Source organism: Canis lupus, chromosome 22 (assembly GCF_003254725.2).
Source record: "Canis lupus dingo isolate Sandy chromosome 22, ASM325472v2, whole genome shotgun sequence".
Taxonomy (NCBI): domain Eukaryota; kingdom Metazoa; phylum Chordata; class Mammalia; order Carnivora; family Canidae; genus Canis; species Canis lupus.
The window spans coordinates 29628923-29647483 of NC_064264.1; the positions used below are offsets into that span (position 1 = coordinate 29628923).

Here is an 18561-nt window from a genome sequence, read left to right on the forward strand (position 1 = left end):
AAGTAAATTTGGAATGTCCACAAACAAGTCTGCTTTCCTTGGCTCAGATCTAGGTTTTATAATCAATGAAAATGAATGAATTCTGTGGTGTATATCTGCTGCCCTTCCCCTTCTTTCTTTTTTTAAGGGTTTTTTTTTTTTTTTTAAAGAAACCATAATAGTTATAGTGATTGTATTATAAACCTTCCAAATATTTCCTGGAGGTAGGCTGACTATAATCCTATTAACTTACCTCCTTTTGGGTATCAAAATTAAGGTTGGCATTTTGCTTTGATTCCTCTCATGTTTATTACCAGATAAATGTAAATAATCAATCATTTATTTTAGCAAATGAATGTGTTATTAGCTTTTCTTCTTTCTATTAAAATGTTTCCCCCTTATTTTTAAATAAACTATACTTTTATTAAATAACATTGCATACCTCCCTTTTTTTTTTTCCCAAATACCTCCTTATTGTTACATAAGTGCGAAGTATTGTGGGAACACATTTACAGGTTTATACTCCAATTTTTGCCAGATACTCTTTTTATGTTTAACAGGGAAATCTCATTGTCTTACTGACCAAATATAGCACAACTTGAGCTCTGCAAACAAGTAATGATGTGATCGTGATTTTGGAAGTTTATGGTAACTCTTTTAAAAAACCTTTCCTTTTAGGCTCTTGAAGACACTAGCTGTCTGAAAAGGAGTGGCAGGGACAGTGGTTACGGTGATATCTGGTGTGCTGAACGTGGAGATTTTCCTACTTCTCCAGGCAACCATAAGCGAGAAGATTCATTTGAAAGCTTGGACTCTTTGGGGTCTAGATCATTCACAAGCTGCTCCTCTGATATTACGTTGAGAGGGGGACGTGAGGGTGAGCTGCATTTTTGACTGTCAGTTCATTTTTTATTTGTTTGCATGTTAAGAGAAAATTGGGAATGGTAGAGAGTAGAAAAATAGAGCAAAAACTGTTGGGGCAAAAATTTTATTAAGATGTGAATTTCATAGAGACTAGAATATTGGGGGGTTTCTTTTTCTTTCTCATTCCTTCCTCCCTGTATCACCACTAGAATGGTAATAATTTCACTTTTTTTCCCTTCCATATTTAGAGGCAGGTGGGGAGACCATTAACTGTGACGTGTTCAATCAGTCAATCAGATAATCTATCCTAATTCTCTTCTCTTCCAGATTCAGGTTTAATAATCTGTGTTCTGAGGCCTATTCACTGATACAGCTACACACAAAAAAGATTCTATAAAAGCCTCCTGTAGTTCTTGAATAATTTGCTTCTCAAATGATAAAAAAATTTAAGAAAAAGCAAGCAAAATATTTCTATAGTTCTCTTCCAAGTAATTATTGATACCTATTATGCTAGAATATTATGCTAACCTTTGATAAACTAAATAGCCATACTAGTGTGGTATTTGAAAACCTCTTTTGGTTCTATTAGGGTCAGAGTGAATCCAGGACAGAGTGAGGAAAGAACATATAAATGAAAGCTACCCTGTTATTGGAGGAACCTTCTTTCAAAAGCCTAATATTTATGGTCAAATCAGTTATTTAAATGCGTGTCTTCTTCCAGTGGCTATTAGGTGGTGTCAGAAATTTCTGCCTGTGTACCTCTAGCAATTCAAATTTGAGTAGACTGAAACCACAAGTTAAATTTTTGTGCTTCTGCCACCAACATGAAAAAATTGAGAGTTCAGTCATGAACTTATGCTAGATTGTTAGGGATTTTACTTTGCTGGTTATATTGATAATTTTATATTTTTACTTGTTTTTCCTAGTGTTCTTATTAGAAAACATTTAAATATCAGCAAAGTTGAAAGAATTTTACAGTGAATACCCGTGTTCCAGCTACCTAGGTCAATAACATTGTACTGTGTTTACTTTATCACGTTTACCCCTCTCTATACATTAATTATACATCTTGCTTTTTTGAGATACCTCAGAGTACATTATGCTTGTCCTAAATAGTTCAGCATACAACCATCGATAACAATCTTTGTTCTTGTTGTTCTGGTATAAATTTTACATAGAAGCCGTATACTACCATGGCTTTGGTTTTGAAGAAAATTAATCAACAAATAAAGCATTTCAAAACCTCAAATTATTAGGTTTTAGAGTAGTATTGACACTTTAAATTAAAAAAAAGTGAATACCTATCTAAGAGTTAATTAACCTTTTATAGTTACTGCTGCATTTGTTGGTTGTCTGTTCTGAGAGTGTGATGTTTTCATAGCTTAGATGACTATTAAGGTTTTAAGGAAATGAATCTGAGTTTATAATTCATCTGAATGATTAAAACTGTAAAAGCAGAGGCTGAAATTCTTAAGGCACTATATCCCTTTGTCCTGACTGAATAACCGAAAACATGCAGTGTTTGAATATATATCCAGCCAACAAAGAATTAACGGACAAAGACAAGGTGTGTGGGAATAGACAGGCTTCTGTTGGTTCCAGGATAATGGTCCCATGGTGTGGAATGGAAGTCCTCTCCTTAGATACTTGTTGGAGTGGATGCCTGGTACAAGTGACAAAAAGCAGAAGGCCCCTGTCACACTGTTTCCCGATATTGGGGAAGGAGTTGCAGAGCTTGTTTAAAGAGGGTGGAAGTAAAGACTTAGTATTGCAACTGAGGGAGAAAAGAAAAGCCTGTGGCCCACCCCAATGATCAGACTTTTGTAATCAGTGTACTGAAATTTTGCTACCTACTGCGTTGTAATCCCAAACTCATCACCACCACGAGGATATTATTTTTAGGTTAAGAGCATTGCAAAGTCCTTAGTTTTATACGAGACCTCTTACCCTATCAAAGATACTTACCGGCAGCCCAGGTGGCTCAGCAGTTTAGCACCGCCTTCAGCCCAGGGCGTGATCCTGGCGACCTGGGATTGAGCCTGCTTCTCCCTCTGCCTGTGTCTATGCGCCTCTCTCTCTCTCTCTCTCTCATATGAATAAATAAATAAAATCTTTTTTTTTAAAGATATTTACCACTCCATAGGGAACTTCACTGGATTCAACGATAAAAAGATTTTGAGTTTAAAAATTCTAACATGGAACAGATCTTAGGTACAGGGCACAGGCATCCTCCCAGAGAGCCCTGGTGGGAAGCCAGCAACATTTGCAGATTTTGTTGCCAGATACACAGAGGCAGGAAGAAAAGAAGGGCAGAAAAGGGAGATAACTCAGCTTGGATCTATAGTAGTATTTTGTAGCCTCTTTTCTTCCTGTGTCTTTATTATTTATTATTTATTTTTTAAAAGATTTTATTTATTTATTCATGAGACACACACACACACAGAGGGAGAAGCAGGCTCCACACAGGGAGCCTGATGTGGGACACGATCCCGGGACTCCAGGATCAGGCCCTGGGCTGAAGGCAGGTGCCAAACCACTGAGCCACCCGGGCTGCCCACTTCCTGTGTCTTTAAAAGAGCAGACTTAGGGATGCCTGGGTGACTCAGTGGTTGAGCATCTGCCTTCGGCTCAGGGCGTGATCCTGAAGTCCTGGGATCAAGTCCCACATCGGGCTCCCTGCATGGAGCCTGCTTCTCCCACTGCCTATGTCCCTGCCTCTCTCTGTGTCTTTCATGAATAAATAAATAAAAGCTTTTAAAAAAAGAGCAGACTTACTTTATGAAAACAGATCAGTTTTGTATCTGACCTTGAGGTGTATCAGAGTGCATTCTTTTGAATTTGTGTTTGAATGATTTGGGATCAAAACACACGGTTCCCAGTATTTCCATGGCCACCCTCAGAAAAAGCCTTAAGTTGTGTGTGTTGATTTAGGAATGAATCTTGATCTACCGTTGGACCAAATGATTTCTGAAGTCCCAACCTCCTATCTGATGTGTGACTCTTGCTTGTAGGGGTCTCGTAAGGATCTAGCCAACCCCTTTGTGATATCATGCTTTCTGCTTCTCTTTGCATGTCCTGCCTTATCTCTCACCTCACAGAAATTTGAGACAATGGCATGCTTTATTTTAAATTATGGACTTTACCTTGAATGACTCTTTGATCTCATTTTAGGTGTCCTTGACTTGATTGCTACATATTCATGTGTATTTCATCAATAAATTTTATGTAAAGTCACAGGGGCAAGGAAGATTGGGAAGAAAAGGAGTTCAGCTGATGCGGACTTTTTGTGCTTAGAATGTACAACAGTAAAAGAATGTAGCGCATGCGCCTCCAGTATGCAAAGCAAGTTCCTCCTAATGGATCTTATCACAACTTCATGACAATTTCTAAAAATATTCCCCAGAGTTAGCAGAAGAGCCTTGGCTTTCCAAGGGAAAGGCAAAGCAGGCATGCTGTGTGGGTTCAGTTAGACAAATGATCTGGAGAGTAAAGCAGATTCTCTTGCCTTTTTTTTATAGGTTGCGAAAGTGACACAGATTCTGAATTTACATCCAGAATGCAGGATTATAATAAAGATGATATGTCCTATCGAAGGATTTCAGCAATTGAACCAAAAACTGCTTTACCGTTCAATCGTTTTTTGCCCAATAAAAGTAGACAGCCATCCTATGTGCCAGCGCCATTGAGAAAGAAAAAGCCGGACAAAAACGAGGATAACAGAAGAAGTTGGGCCAGCCCAGTCTATCCAGAAGCAGATGGAACATTTCCAAGGTACTGGGATGCGAGCTGATGATGGAGTTTTAGAATTCAGTAGGCTTTATGAATTTGCTGGGATATTTAAATATGGGAAAAGGAATGGTTCTTAAAATGTATTTCATAGATAATAAATTTCACTAATGAAAAAATTTTTTTCCTTACCCATATCTTTAGTCATGCATATCCTTATGATATTTCTTCCATTTTAGAGTGTCAGCCTATGGTGTGCCGTTCTTTTTTTAGATGCATGCTTTTAGCCTATTGACATCTTTCAGCTTATTGGGTGACTTCTGTTGTTCATTGTGAGCTGTTATTTTCTTTCATTTTTTTTTTTTGTCTTCATTGATCTCAGTGGACACACAGGGAATCCTTTAATTTCCCATCAAATTAGCAGAGCAGAGTGGGATTTTTCAAATCCAGCTTGCTATCAGAAGGAGGTGTATGGTTCTGAAAGTGGTTCTGACTCCGAGGATGAACGAAGGTTGCCTGACATAGTTTTGGATGACTTAGCCAACCGTAGATTCCGAGTGAAAAAGAGGCCTGAGTGTTTCATCTCGAAAACCACCTCTCCTAGCTCTTGCTCACAAAGGTTTCCTCCTGCTGACCCATTAGCCACTGGGCTGTACAAATTGACGAGGTCAGAAAAATTTTCCAAGATCAGAATGTCTGTTATGTTGATTTTAATACATAACACCCCAGATTGTTTGCAATTTGTCTTTTTTTAACACATCTTATAATCTTTGGCCCTTGCATATCAAGCTATTCTCTAATTAAATGAAATGCTGTTATATAATTCCTTAACTTTGTTCTAGGAGCTATGATGATGGGAGTGGCAACTAATTTGTCTCATTCAGTGGTACAACCTTTGTGAGCCAGAAAGCATGCCTTTTTGTTGCGTGTCCCAAATTGTCATTCAGTAATTTAATTGGTTGGATGTTTTGAACAGTAACGAGAGGAGAACTTGGGGCACAAATGTCGAGAATTGTCCAACCGTACAAGAAACTTCAAGCTCCTCTTGTTACTTGGAAGAGGAAAGAGAAAAGACAAGGACACCCAACACCATAAAGGATGATCTTTATGTGCGAAAGCTAAGTCCCATCATGCCAAACCCAGGGAATGCTTTTGATCAGTTTCTTCCCAAATGTTGGATCCCAGAAGATGTGAACTGGAAAAGAATAAAGAGAGAAACTTACAAACCATGGTATAAAGAATTTCAGGGATTCAGGTTTGTCTCTGTGCACGTTTCCATTGTTCTAGTGTTCATTCAGCACCCCGGCTAGATGCATTTGAGGTGTGCTTTTTATGAGGGAGAAAGAGAAAGGTTTTAATTTTCTCTAAAGAAAGGTTCTAATTTCTCTAGGTTTCTGTAGAACCTCTATAACTGAAAAAAAAATGCCGTTTAAATTTAAACCTTAGGATCTGGATCTTAGAAAGCTTTTTGCATGACAGGACTTTCAGTGATTATAGTTTTCTCCAACTCTCTATCCTTCCTTTTTCTCCTTTCTCTGCATCACTTGCTCTACGGTAGGAGGAATTCAGATTCTGAGGATGAGGATTTGGGCTCTGACAGAAGCTCCTCCATATTTAGTAGAATCCAAAAAGCAAAGCATAGGCTAGACAGCAACTGCCAAAGACGTTCACTCTTGCTGGAATTGGCTACCAAAGGGGCCAGGAGCTCCCGGAACACCCATGCAGCCAGGAGAACCAGTGGTTCTGCGGATGAGCCCAGGTGTACCTGTGTGCATGAGCCTGCCTGCTGTTTGAGTCTGGCCTGGGACCCTGTGCCAGCTGCTGCTGCTACATTAATCTCTGACCATGATGTGCTGGATCATGAAACCTTATTCATAATATTTAGCACAAAAGCCTAATGTTTGATGTATTGCTTTCTGTGGGAGCATATAAGCTTGGGAATCTATAGAATTAAATATCTTCAGCACAATAATGTACAAGATAGTACGTAGTTACGCATGGCATAGTCAGTTCTTTTGGAAAATTATTTCTAAAAAGCTTCTACAGAAGTCGATCTAATTTTATGGTTGTGTTATGTGTGGAGATGTGGAGAAAGGAAATAACTTCTATGTAAACACCAGGGCACACAAGTCTGGTGGGAAAATGCAAAGAAAACATTCATCAGGGTCTTTTTGAAAGCTTCACAGCATTTTTTTTTTTTTAATTCTGCTGACTTGCATAAAGTGCTTGATGACCAGCTCTTCAAACTCTGCAACATCATTGCTGTTTCTCTGGGATGGGGACTACCTCACCATGGCTAACAGTATAAGAAAAGAATGAAAGCAAGTGTGTGTACAGCAGGGAGGTGTGCTCTGTCTATGTTCTAGTCCTGTCAGTTGGCCTGGATGGTGCTCACCTTTCTTGAGAAGTATGCTCTGCATTTGCTTCTTTAAATGGTATCCAAGAAGGTCACGGGTGATAACGTTAAAAGCTAGTTGTTTCTTCCAAGCAAGAATCTCTCCTGTGGTTCCATAAAATAATACACCCCTGGGAACTGGCTAGTTGGTCTGCTGCCTATATTACCTTTTCTCCCTAAACTTAATAAGATTCTCCCTTCCTTTTTCTTTTCTGTGCTTTAGTCAGTTTTTATTACTTCAGGCACTCCAAACATATTCTGATGACATCTTAGCTTCTGAAACAAATATCAAAATTGATCCCACTGCCGGCCCAAGGCTCATAACACGCAGAAAGAATCTCTCTTCTGCACCAGGGTATAAAAGAGATGACCTTGAGATGCCAACTCTAGATCCTGACTTGGAGAATGATGATTTCTTTGTCAGAAAGACTGGGGCTTTTCATGCAAATCCATATGTTCTCCGGGCTTTCGAAGACTTGAGAAGGTTTTCCGAGCCAGATGATTCTGTAGAGCGAGATATAATTCTGCAGTGTAGAGAAGGTGAACTTGTACTCCCAGATCTAGAAAAAGATGACATGATTGTTCGCCGAATTCCAGCGCAGAAGAAAGAGGTGCCTCTGTCAGGGGCCCCAGAGAGATACCAACCAGTCCCTCTCCCCGAACCCTGGACTCTTCCTCCAGAAATTCAAGCAAAATTTCTCTGCGTACTTGAAAGGACACACCCATCCAAAGAAAAAAGAAAGAGCTGTGGAGTGTTAGTGCCTTCCTCCAGGAAGAAGAGAGATGACATGTTGACTCGCAAGATCCAGTCTTGGCAGCTGGGGACGACTGTGCCTCCTGTCAGTTTCACTCCTGGTCCCTGCAGTGAGGCGGACCTGCGGAGGTGGGAGGCCATCCGAGAGGCCAGCCGACTTAGGCACAGGAAACGGCTGATGGTTGAGAGGTCAGAGTGTGTTTCTGCAAGGATTTTGCTTGTCATGGATGGTCTTGTATAACTTTTCTTGTGTGAGAAAGTGGCATTGTATCGCCCAACTCTGCATGTCATGAGCCGTTTTGAAGCATCCTGTAAAAGTGTATATTGTGAGAAACCTATAGTGATTTCATGGAAAAAGTGCAATTCCATATTTGCACATCTCTAAATCAACTGCTTGAGTGAGGCCTGTTTAAAAAGATGTAGATGCAAACTTTGCCTTTGGCCTTGAGGAAGACTACAGTGCTATCTGCAACGTGATGTTTCGTGAAAGTGTTTTCCAACTATGTTTAGAGACTTTATATTTGCACGTCCAGGCATTTTTGAAACAGTCTGGTTGTGGTTTTCTTCATTTCTTATATTTTGAAACGTTTCCCTTAAAATATGGCATTGCAAGTTTTATTTAACTTGATTATGATTTTTGTTTCTGACCTAGGTTCCTTGGACTATTAATATGTGACTTTTTAAATTTATAGTTTAAAATTCAGTGCAAACTTTATTAAGATGCATGGATGTTATCTGCTGTCTGCTAAATTTTACCTGTATGTAATTATGGCTATTTTGATAATAATGTGTCTGCATTTATGTGTTATGCAACTTGTCATTTTGATGTTCAGCCTGTTGAACTTTGGGATGGACAAATACAAGGTTGATTAAAATCAGTAGATCCAAATCTAACTTCAATTTCCAGAAGCAGGAAGCTTTTTGTTATGGATTTGTTGGTTCAAGGCAAATTAGGAACCTCTTTATCTCACTTAATATGGTTCCTTGAGGTATGAGATTAATTAGAAACAAAGACATTATCAAGAATAATGTGATAAAATCTTTTGAGATTTGTCCATCTCTTAGTTAGAATCTTAAGTTAAAATTATTGAACATTTAAAAAGTAAACAATTAAAAAGTGACTTTTAATTTTTTGGTTTTCTGATTTCTTAGACTCTTTCAAAAGATTTATGGTGAGAATGGGTAAGTTTTTTAGTTCACAGTGGAAAAAACATCTTTGCATATTGTTTGTCTTCTGTGTAATATGTCACTGCACTTCTATCCTGGCATGTCACTAAATGGGGATGCTGTGTGCTGTGCATGTAATTTTTAAAATGGGAAATTTTTTCTTAATTTTGCAACCTAATAGTAAAATATCTGTGTCTGAGTATGCAGTGCATGAAGTGCCATATGACTGCAATAGATTTTGTTTTTATTAGAAGTTTAAAATTCAGATCTGTTTTTCCTTTTTTTCTTTTCTCTCTCTTTTTAATCTAAGGAGTCAATTAAAAGTAACACAACTACTTGCCTAAGATTAGGTATATTTAGTTTAGTATTTGATTGCTACATAGACCAAAATTCTTGCTTTTGGATGTTGAAGCCCAAATGAAGATATTTTAGAAAATCTATGATGGAAAAGGAAAACTAGCATTTACTTTGAAGGTGGAATTCATACAATTGGTATTATCTATATACTCTCAGCTTATGGGGAGCTTTATTGGTTGGGATGAGGAACGACATTAATCTTCCCTTAGTAGAATTTGGAAACATTTTCATGATTACTGATTAGGGTAAAAAGTTATAATGTGGCTGTGTTACAAAGCCAAATCAACTTTCCAAAACTGCAAAAATTAAAATCTAAAATTTCCTAGAAATGCTTCCCAATTCTAGAGTAATGGAGAGTTAAAGCAAATGCTACCATACTTTTACTTTTTACTGCACACTGTAGAATCATTCATTCGTAGTGCAGAATAACCAGGTGGCTGCATCTTAATATTTTCCATTAGACTTCCTGTGACTTTGTAAATCTAACTGCTAATAGGTTTTGAACAAGAAGAAAATTTAAGTATGTCAAATATTTTAATCTGCTGAAGCCTTAGTAACTAAGTATCTTCCCCTACTGGGATTTATGTCATGTCTAAGAATCTCTAGTTTTGGTAGCATTAGATAATTTTTTAAAGTGTAGAAATCTTAGAACTTGCTAACATTACTACGTGAAGCAATATAACCATTCTAGGTGTCAAAAGTGTAACTGAGTCAAGGACAACTAATTGCAAATACTTCTCAGCCACTGATTTTAAAAAATCAGGCTCCCAACATGCTTTCAGTATGCCACATAAAGGCATATTATTCCTTGTCCAGCTTCTCAAGGGCTTAAAGCTTTCTCATTGGTGAGGGTGAATCAGGCACTTGTCAGCATGATGCTTAAGCATCTGCTAATCTCCATTCATCATGGGAAAGCTGTTTTAACGGATGGAAAAAAATCTCTGCAGCTTTGAGCATTTTGAATGAAAACTTTAGGTTATTTTCATTGCTAATAAGACTTAATAATATAAGCAGTTTTTCTTAAAGAGGATATGAGTACATGAATACAAGTAGTTGATCAGAGTGTAGACATGTGCAGCTATTTCAGTGACTGCATATGTTCCTCCATAGGGATACCCTGGATGGCTAAGAAAGGAGAAGAGAAACCCAAATGCCAAGTTCAGAAAGCTAAGGATTTTTCTGACTATAGCTAGCAGCCGCAAATAATTTTCTATAGACTCTCTCAAGATTGTTGCTTGTGTGGTACAGTATTTGTTTTAAAGCCTGTTCCCCTTGCAGTTTAGTGCCAAGGTAGCACAAATAAGCAAGGTTGTCTAACTGAGACTGATGAATAATGCATGATTTGTCAAATAATGGAAAGTAAAAACGAATGTCTTCAGAAAACTAAAGTTTTATACCCACTTGTAATCAAACCTTTTATATGGGATTTTTTTTTTTTTTTGGTGTTCTATCAGTTACCAATATTTTTCTTAAACTGATTTGCTGCAATGAAAACAACAATTGGATTGAGTATTAGCATTTAATATCAAACTTATTTCCTGTTTATAGACCTGTTCATATAACAGGAGACAAGTGGTGTTTCTTAATGGTATTTCTTGGACATACTGTACAGTTTTAAGCTTAGAATACTTAGCTGGAAAATCATTATTACTTAACATCCTGTGATTGAAAAATGACTGCCTATAACACGAATGCTTTCTTTTTGGTAAGGACCAGGTGAAAGAGAAATGCACATTACCTCTTGAAGTCTTAGACTATTCATTTTGAGCTTGCTTTTTATTTGGCATTTAACATCTGTCACTCTGTTTATTTTTAATATGCTTTATATGTGGCAGTCCTTTTGTCACGTGTGCTTTTGTGTTGCATGGATTTGTCTATGGTTCCTTGACATTTGAAAATATGGTTATGATGCCTCTTGGCAGAACCTGTGAATGTCAAAGTTGTTGTAAGGGTATATAGTTATAATTTGTAATATGACTGAGCCATTCAGTCTACTGCCAATATCAACAGGAAGTGAAAACCGAAAGTTAAGTTGTAATCAAAGAAAACTAAGAGATCTGCATTTCATGCATGAGTTTTGATGAAAAGATTCTGTAGAACAGTAAGGACACCTAAGGCAACAAAAAGGAAGGGCAAATAAAGTTGATGTGAGTTTCTGGGGATTTTGTACCTAGGGACATTTAGTAATGTCCACAGACATTTCTTTCTTTCTTTTTTTTCCCACAGACATTTCTGATTATTATACTGGGTGGGTTGAGGATGGGGGTTTTCTACAAGCCATGCTTTCATATCTTGTAGTGCAGGATATAATAAATAATTATATTTACAATAAATAATTTTCAACCCCCAAACTATCAATAGTGCTATTGGGAAAATCTGATTTAGATTCTAAACCTATAAATGAAAAGTTCCTTATATTATCGTTCTAGTTTGTAGTTACTCTGCAGCCTATTTTCCAGGTTTTAGTACTGATTATGCTTCAGAGAATTCCTACAGCACCTAATGGAAATATACTTAAAAGTGCGTAAATAAGTATATTCCTATCTTCCCTTAAAGGTTTGAAACTCCAGGGACTCTGCACTTAGTATCATGGAATTTCTACTTGCTGTTTCGGTGATTTTATATTTGGGGAGTTTTCTGCATGTTGGTCCTTTTTGATGCCTTAAGTCTTAGATATTACTTCTTAGGCTGTCTCTAGTCTGCGAGGTAGGTAGGGAGGTATTAGATGCTTTGTAGATATATGAAGAAAGAGACATAGATATCCCAGCTCTCCAAAGCTCATACAGCTAGTGAGCGGTAGAACTGGACAGGGGCATCATTTAATGAGATAATCCATGTAGACCACTTGGCAGTGTTGCTGGCACACAGTAAGCCCTCAGAAGTTTAATGTTATGCTGTTAATTCTAATAAGGAAAGAATTCTTCATGATCTGGCTGGAAGACTAATGTACTCAAAAAGTTCTAGATTTTATCAGTGTGGCCTAGGGTGACCTTGCTAATCTGAAGCAGTTCTGGGAGTGAGTTTTCAAGAGATCCCATGCAGTCATGTTTGCCTTAATAAGAACAGTTGGTGTATAGCACCAGTGGTTATTAAAATACAATCAGTATAACCTTGCCCTTTTCTCATAATAATCCCTTCCTTGTTTAGAAGACAAGGAACTGCGGATCAGAGAAGCTAAATGATGTTAGGTTGGGGTGAAAATTGGTGCCACTGCAAGGCCTGGAACCCTCACCCCAGTCTTTCAGTGCTTGATTCAGCCTGCGTGGAACGTGCTCAGGCTTTATTTAGGTAACTTTACACCCTAGGGAACAAAGGGAACTCCCATTCCTGCCTTACACAGAGATTAGTCTACTCTGGACAGTGTTTGGCTCACTTGGTTCACACTGGGGACCTCCTCCTGGGCACCAGGCCCTGTGCTCTGAGATCCCAGGAGGGTGATGTAACCTTTGCCCATGGTGAATATGTTTTCTGAAAAGGCACATGTAAGGTTTTATGGGGCAGGAGGATGAGAGCTAAGAGAACACACATGGACATGTCTGGGTCAGCCGAGACTATCCAGCCTTCCCTCTCACCAAAAGAATATTAAAATATTGGCATTTCTAGGTTTGTTCTGGAACTTATGTAACCTTATGTGTTAGGTATTCAGATTTCTCTCATGCCTTGATCCTGAAAATTTTTTTCTTCCCTCTTTTTAGTGCATCTGTTAAAGTATTAGCACAAAAGTGTTATTCTGTGTAGTTATAATTTATATTTTCGAATTCATTAAATCAGGTTTATAGTCATACCTATTTAAATGTGTATATATGTATATATAAATATAAATATATATACATACATACAAAATATTTTATTTATTCACAAGAGACACAGAGTCAGAGACATAGGCAGAGGGAGAAGCGGACTCCCTGTGGGGAGCAGGATGTGGGACTTGATCCCCGGACCCCGGGACCACAACTCAAGCCAAAGGCAGATGCTCAACCACTGAGCGACCCAGATGCCCCTAAATATATATTTTTAAAGATCCTATATATAATTTTATATATATTCTATTTAATTCCTTAATACTCTTTAATAAATCTTAAAAAGCTTTCTTTATAAAACTTTAGGGAGGGATGCTGATTTATCATATGCACACAAAAAGAAACCTATTGAGTTTATTTTGCTTGGTTAAATATGATAAAATGTACCTCATTCTTGCCACAGGTGTTAAGTACATGTATCCTGCATGCCTTGTTATGTGTTAAGGTGTTTTTCCCCAAAAAACATGTGGACCTGTGAGGGAGATAAACTAAGCGCACACACACACACACACACACACACACACACACCTATATACTCTGTAATGCTGAATGTTAATGCCAGGAGAAAGCTATAGCTAATGCACTAGAGAAGTGGAGAGGAAGGCCAGACCACTTTTGGCATGGAATAGATAGGAATTATCACCAATGTGATAGAATATTCTCTAGACCAACACATTTTTCAGTACCTACTATGAGCTGGGCACTCTTCTAGGCATAGGTGATAGAGGAGCAGACAGGCCAAATCCTTGCTTTATAATCTTACGGGATGATGTGTAAATAAACATTTCAAATGGCAGTAAATGATGTGGGGAGAAATGCTATGGGAAGAAAGAGTGAAGGATGAGGAGGCCAAGGGAGAGGGAGGGGCACTTGTTCTTTTATGTAGGGTGGTCAGGGAGGGAAACGCTTAGTGTAATGTTCAAGCAGATGACTGGAAGTGAGAGATAAGCCACATGGCTGGTTGGAGACCATTCTAGACAGGTTGAAGAGCAAGCCGAAGAGCAAGAGATTTAGCCCCAGCATGGAAACCAGTTGGCTAGAGTAGAATAAGTAAAGGGGAACATGACAAGAGATGAGCAGAGAGAGGTGGGCAGGATCCAGGTAATGTCTTAGATCTTAGAAGAACCTACTTTGAGCTCATGTGAGAAGGAAAGAACCTGATAGATGCAGTGTACAGGGATATCACCATCTGAGGGTAACTTTGAGAAGATCCCTCTGGCAGTCGTGTTGAGCATGCACTGTTGGGCAAGAAGACTGATTTTTGTAATAATCCAGAGGGGAGATGTGATGACTTGGATCAGGGTGGTAATGGCAGAGGTGGTGAGAAGTGGTTGTGTCCTAGTTCTAATTAGACAGCAGACTGACAGGATTTACTGATGGGATCAGTTATGATGTATAAGAAAAAGAGAGGTATCTGGGATGACTCCAAGATTTTTGGCCTATAATCAAGATAATGGAGTTGAAGTTTACTGATGAGTACGTTGTGGGGTGAGTGATCATGTTTTTGGTTTATGACAAGTCAAGTTTTAGTGGCCTGTCAGACTTTCAAGTGGAGAATGAATAGAAAGTTACACATGCCCATCCAGTGTTTAGTGTCTCAGGGATCCTGAGGAATGAGTGGCATTTACAAAGGCATATATACCAATGAAGGGCTTTCATGTTGGAACAGTTGAAGACAGACTCATTGGATCTGGAGGCTGGGTGATAATTTAAGCTACTTTGAAAGGGTTGGTAAGAGTTGACTGTGTTCTCTGATCTAGGGTGTTGGCAGTAGAAGTGGAAAGAAAAAGACACTGAATAAGAAGAACTGATAACTAATTGAAAGTAGGGAGAAGGGAGAGGCAAAGGTGAAAAATGGTTCTTAGGTTTCAAATGTGGATGATTGGAAGCAAGTTACACCATTAACAGCCACAAGCAGAAAAGCAGGTTTGGGGACAGGGTTGCATTTGGCTACATCAACAATAACCATGTGTTTAGTGAGTTATAGTTTGCAGAATCCTTCCTAGGTATTATTTCAATTGGTCCTTTTACAATTGAGGTGCCTAGGGGGATATCCATGCAGATATTTATGCAACAAGTAATTGGAATTGAGTCAAGGGAGGGCCTGGCCCTGGGCTCTGAATTGGGAATCATTTGCATAGAGACTAATTGAATTCCTGAGCTAGCTAAGGGCAAGCATGTTACAAAAGAAATGTGGTGATAGCAAAATCTTGGGGAGGGTGGAATTTAAAGCCTCAAGAAGGAGATGTAGAGTTACTTAAATAAGTTACTTAAATAAAGCAGAGCCTGTTACAATGAAATAAAATCCAAAGTGCATTATGAAAGTTCTGTAGGAGGGAGATCCCTGGGTGGCCCAGTCGTTTGGCGCCTGCCTTTGGCCCAGGGCGCAATCCTGGAGACCTGGGATCGAGTCCTGCGTCGGGCTCCCGGCATGGAGCCTGCTTCTCCCTCTACCTGTGTCTCTGCTTCTCTCTCTCTCTCTCTCTCTCTATCATGAATAAATAAATAAATCTTAAAAAAAAAAGTTCTGTAGGAAAGCACATGCTGGGTACTCCACCTTCAAAAGCTCCATCTCTTTCATTCCTACCAGCTCTCCAGTATTCAAACTGGACTACTCCATATTCACTACCCTATTCTTCAGTGCGATTTACCATCCCTTCCATGTACCTCATGTCTAACACCACCCCGCTCTGCTCATTGGTTCTACTCTAAGTTGAGCTGAGAGCTAATTCTCAGGACATACTCGTGACAAGATCACACATTGGGAGATGTGAAATCTGCCTTAATAAAACAGAAGACTTTAAAGGTCCTTCTATTATAACTGTCTGTTATTAACTACCTACAGTGCTTTGAGAATAAGTCTAGTGCAGTAATGGGGTGGATCTTAGAGAATCCTTGAGAAGAAGTAACACTTTTTTTGTGATAATGAACTTGAGGAGAAAATATCAGGTATCATTAAATTATTTAATAAGTGCCCAGAAAAGGCAGCCAAACCTTATAAGGTTATCTTTGGAGGAGAGAGAAAATACAGATGATTGTAACAAAAAGTTCTTTCTAAAGCAATCCTTTTATGCATGGACCACTCCAAACTTGAACATTTCTTTTTCAGACTCAAACAGGGCTTGCTTAGCCATTTTGTGAAAGAATTCACACTTGAGTTGAGTGTTAGGCTCTTGTTTCTGCATTTTGGAAAAACACCATTTATCTCTGTAGTGCTATTTCTGTGATATTATCACTATAACGTCTAGGTAGTACAGCAGAAATTTAGATGGAATTTCCAAACAAAAGCCCATCCTTCCAGTTTTAACCCTAAATCGGGTCATGTGAACCTTGGTTACCATGGGTATTTTTGTTGTAGGAGTAAGTCCATGAGTGATGTCAGCGCAGAGGATATTCAGAACTTGCGTCAGCTGCGTTACGAGGAGATGCAGAAAATAAAATCACAATTAAAAGAACAAGATCAGAAATGGCAAGATGTGAGTACTTTTTATAATGGGAGAAGGGAAGACTAGGTGAATGTACTTCTTGATTCTTCCTTGCTTCTTTTAAAGAATATCAGTAGGAGATGATTTTCCTTGCTACAGAATTCAGTTCTACAGAAAATGTGACTAGCTTCCTTTAAAAAGATTTGCATGCCTTTTTTTGCCTATTACTGTTTCCTATTTTAAAGCCACTGTGAAAAATGTAATAGGATCTTTATTTTCTAATATTCTCTGAATTCTCAAAAATGTGAATCTGCTCCTTATAGCACGGTTAATTTGTTCACTTGCTTTGGTCGGTTGAATTTGGGGTATGACTGTTGTTATTGAAGCCTGAGAAGGGAAAAGACTTGGATCAAAGTTTAGGAGTAGCAGAGGAGTAGGGAGTCCAGAACAGTCTTGGCATTAGCAGGGAGAGATGAAGGGGGCTCTCAGAGTTAATAGAGAATTGGGGAGAAGTAAGAAATATAACTAGGAGAAAAATTTTGGTTGGAAAAGTAATTGTTTGATATGAATCAATTTTAGATGTTTTCACAGAGCTGATTTATATCCAGTTGTTTATATGGACACAGACTTAATATTTAGCTTTGTCCCTGGAGGAAAAAAAGCTTGACTTTTTTTGAAAGGGGTAATTGTTACAAACCAAGGGAGTGTCTAGAGATACAATAGATAAATTATACGGAGCAAACCCAAAGGAGTTTGAGGATAACTTTATGGGAAGAGTAGAGTTAGAATCTACAAAAGGACCAGGGATAGTAAATCTTCATTTTCAAAGAGATTAAAGTCTATGAAATGAAGAAGAACCCTCTGCTGTGGCTGCATTTCTAAATTCCAGTGTCTTTTAGTTGGGAACTCAATTTAATGATTAAGAAACAGTAATTCAATGTTACTTTGCCAAAATACATGGGGGACGGTTTCGGGTGTGAAAATAAGTATTGAGGAGTTAACCATTAATTCAGATGAAAATTCATGTTGATTATCCTGTAGGACTAAATGCACACTGATTTTGTTCTTTTTGCAAGTGGTTCATGTTGGCTTCAGGCTTTTTTTTTTTTAAGATTTCATTAATTTATTCATGAAAAACACACAGAGGCAGAGACATAGGCAGAGGGAGAAGCAGGCTGCCTGCGGGGAGCCCAATGCAGGACTTGATCCCAGGACCCCTGGATCATGCCCTGAGCCAATGGTAGATGCTCAACCACTGAGCCACCCTGGTGCCCGGGCTTCAGGCTGTTTTTGAACAGGAGTGTCTCTGTTGAATCTTAAGGGTATAAACCAATCTCATTTAGTCTGAGAACTTGATGTGCTTCTCTTTGGACTGGAATGCACTAGCAGTTCTTAGTATGGCATTTCTCTATTTTGGAGACATGGAAAAGTCTGGGCCACCCAAAATGTCTTAAACCCTTGAGTGTCACAACAGCTTAGGCTGCTAGAGCTAATTTAAAAGCAAAATGAGGTTGACTATCCTGGGGTCACCCAGCTGCGTTAGACTTCTGTTCCTGGGACTGTGGGAAAAAGATCACTTTTCTTATGGGATCTTCCTTATTGCTCTGTCGTTAGGTGGAGTTTACCTGCTTTAAAATCATATACTCAAGGCTGAGCTCCCCAGGAAAGCCTTTTCAAACTCTGCCTGCCCCTGCCTGGAGTACGATTGACCACTCTCTCTCCTTCAGACCCTCACCATCTGTGCAATCCAATCATACCCACTGTTGAAGTATTATTTATGAGTCCCATTCCCTTCAAGACCAACAAGTTCCTTGAGGGAACCCACGTGTTATGTGTCTGCATGTTTGTGGTCCTCTGCCTCAAAGCAGGGATCAAGCCCGGTGTATGTTAAATGAAAGACAGAGTGTGCGTTTATGCGGAACCAGTATAATCTTATCTCTTATACTTGTACTAGTGAAATATGTCATTTCACACAACAGCCAGATTATTGGAGTGAGATGAAAATGAATTTGAAACAATTCCTGATCTTTCTGACCTGGCACCCAATTACAAGCATTTAGCATTCTTTGTGAAATGGGCAGGGAGGCAGGAAAA

At 38.7% G+C, this 18561-nt stretch overlaps 1 protein-coding gene across 34 annotated transcripts in view; it reads left to right on the forward strand.

Moving 5' to 3' along the window:
* LMO7 (LIM domain 7) overlaps window positions 1–18561 on the forward strand; it is a 197600-nt gene that overhangs the window by 142666 nt on the left and 36373 nt on the right. For 18 of the 34 annotated variants that reach the window (XM_035704488.2, XM_049099283.1, XM_049099284.1 and 15 more), the window contains 7 exons: window positions 658–856; window positions 4362–4614; window positions 5546–5824; window positions 6128–6328; window positions 7188–7907; window positions 8871–8900; window positions 16401–16518. In XM_035704488.2, the coding sequence (XP_035560381.2) occupies window positions 658–856; window positions 4362–4614; window positions 5546–5824; window positions 6128–6328; window positions 7188–7907; window positions 8871–8900; window positions 16401–16518 (1800 nt within the window). Of the gene's footprint in view, window positions 1–657; window positions 857–4361; window positions 4615–4875; window positions 5237–5545; window positions 5825–6127; window positions 6329–7187; window positions 7908–8870; window positions 8901–16400; window positions 16519–18561 lie in introns of those variants that run through there. The other 16 variants (XM_049099308.1, XM_049099313.1, XM_049099311.1 and 13 more) reach the window with 6 other exon arrangements.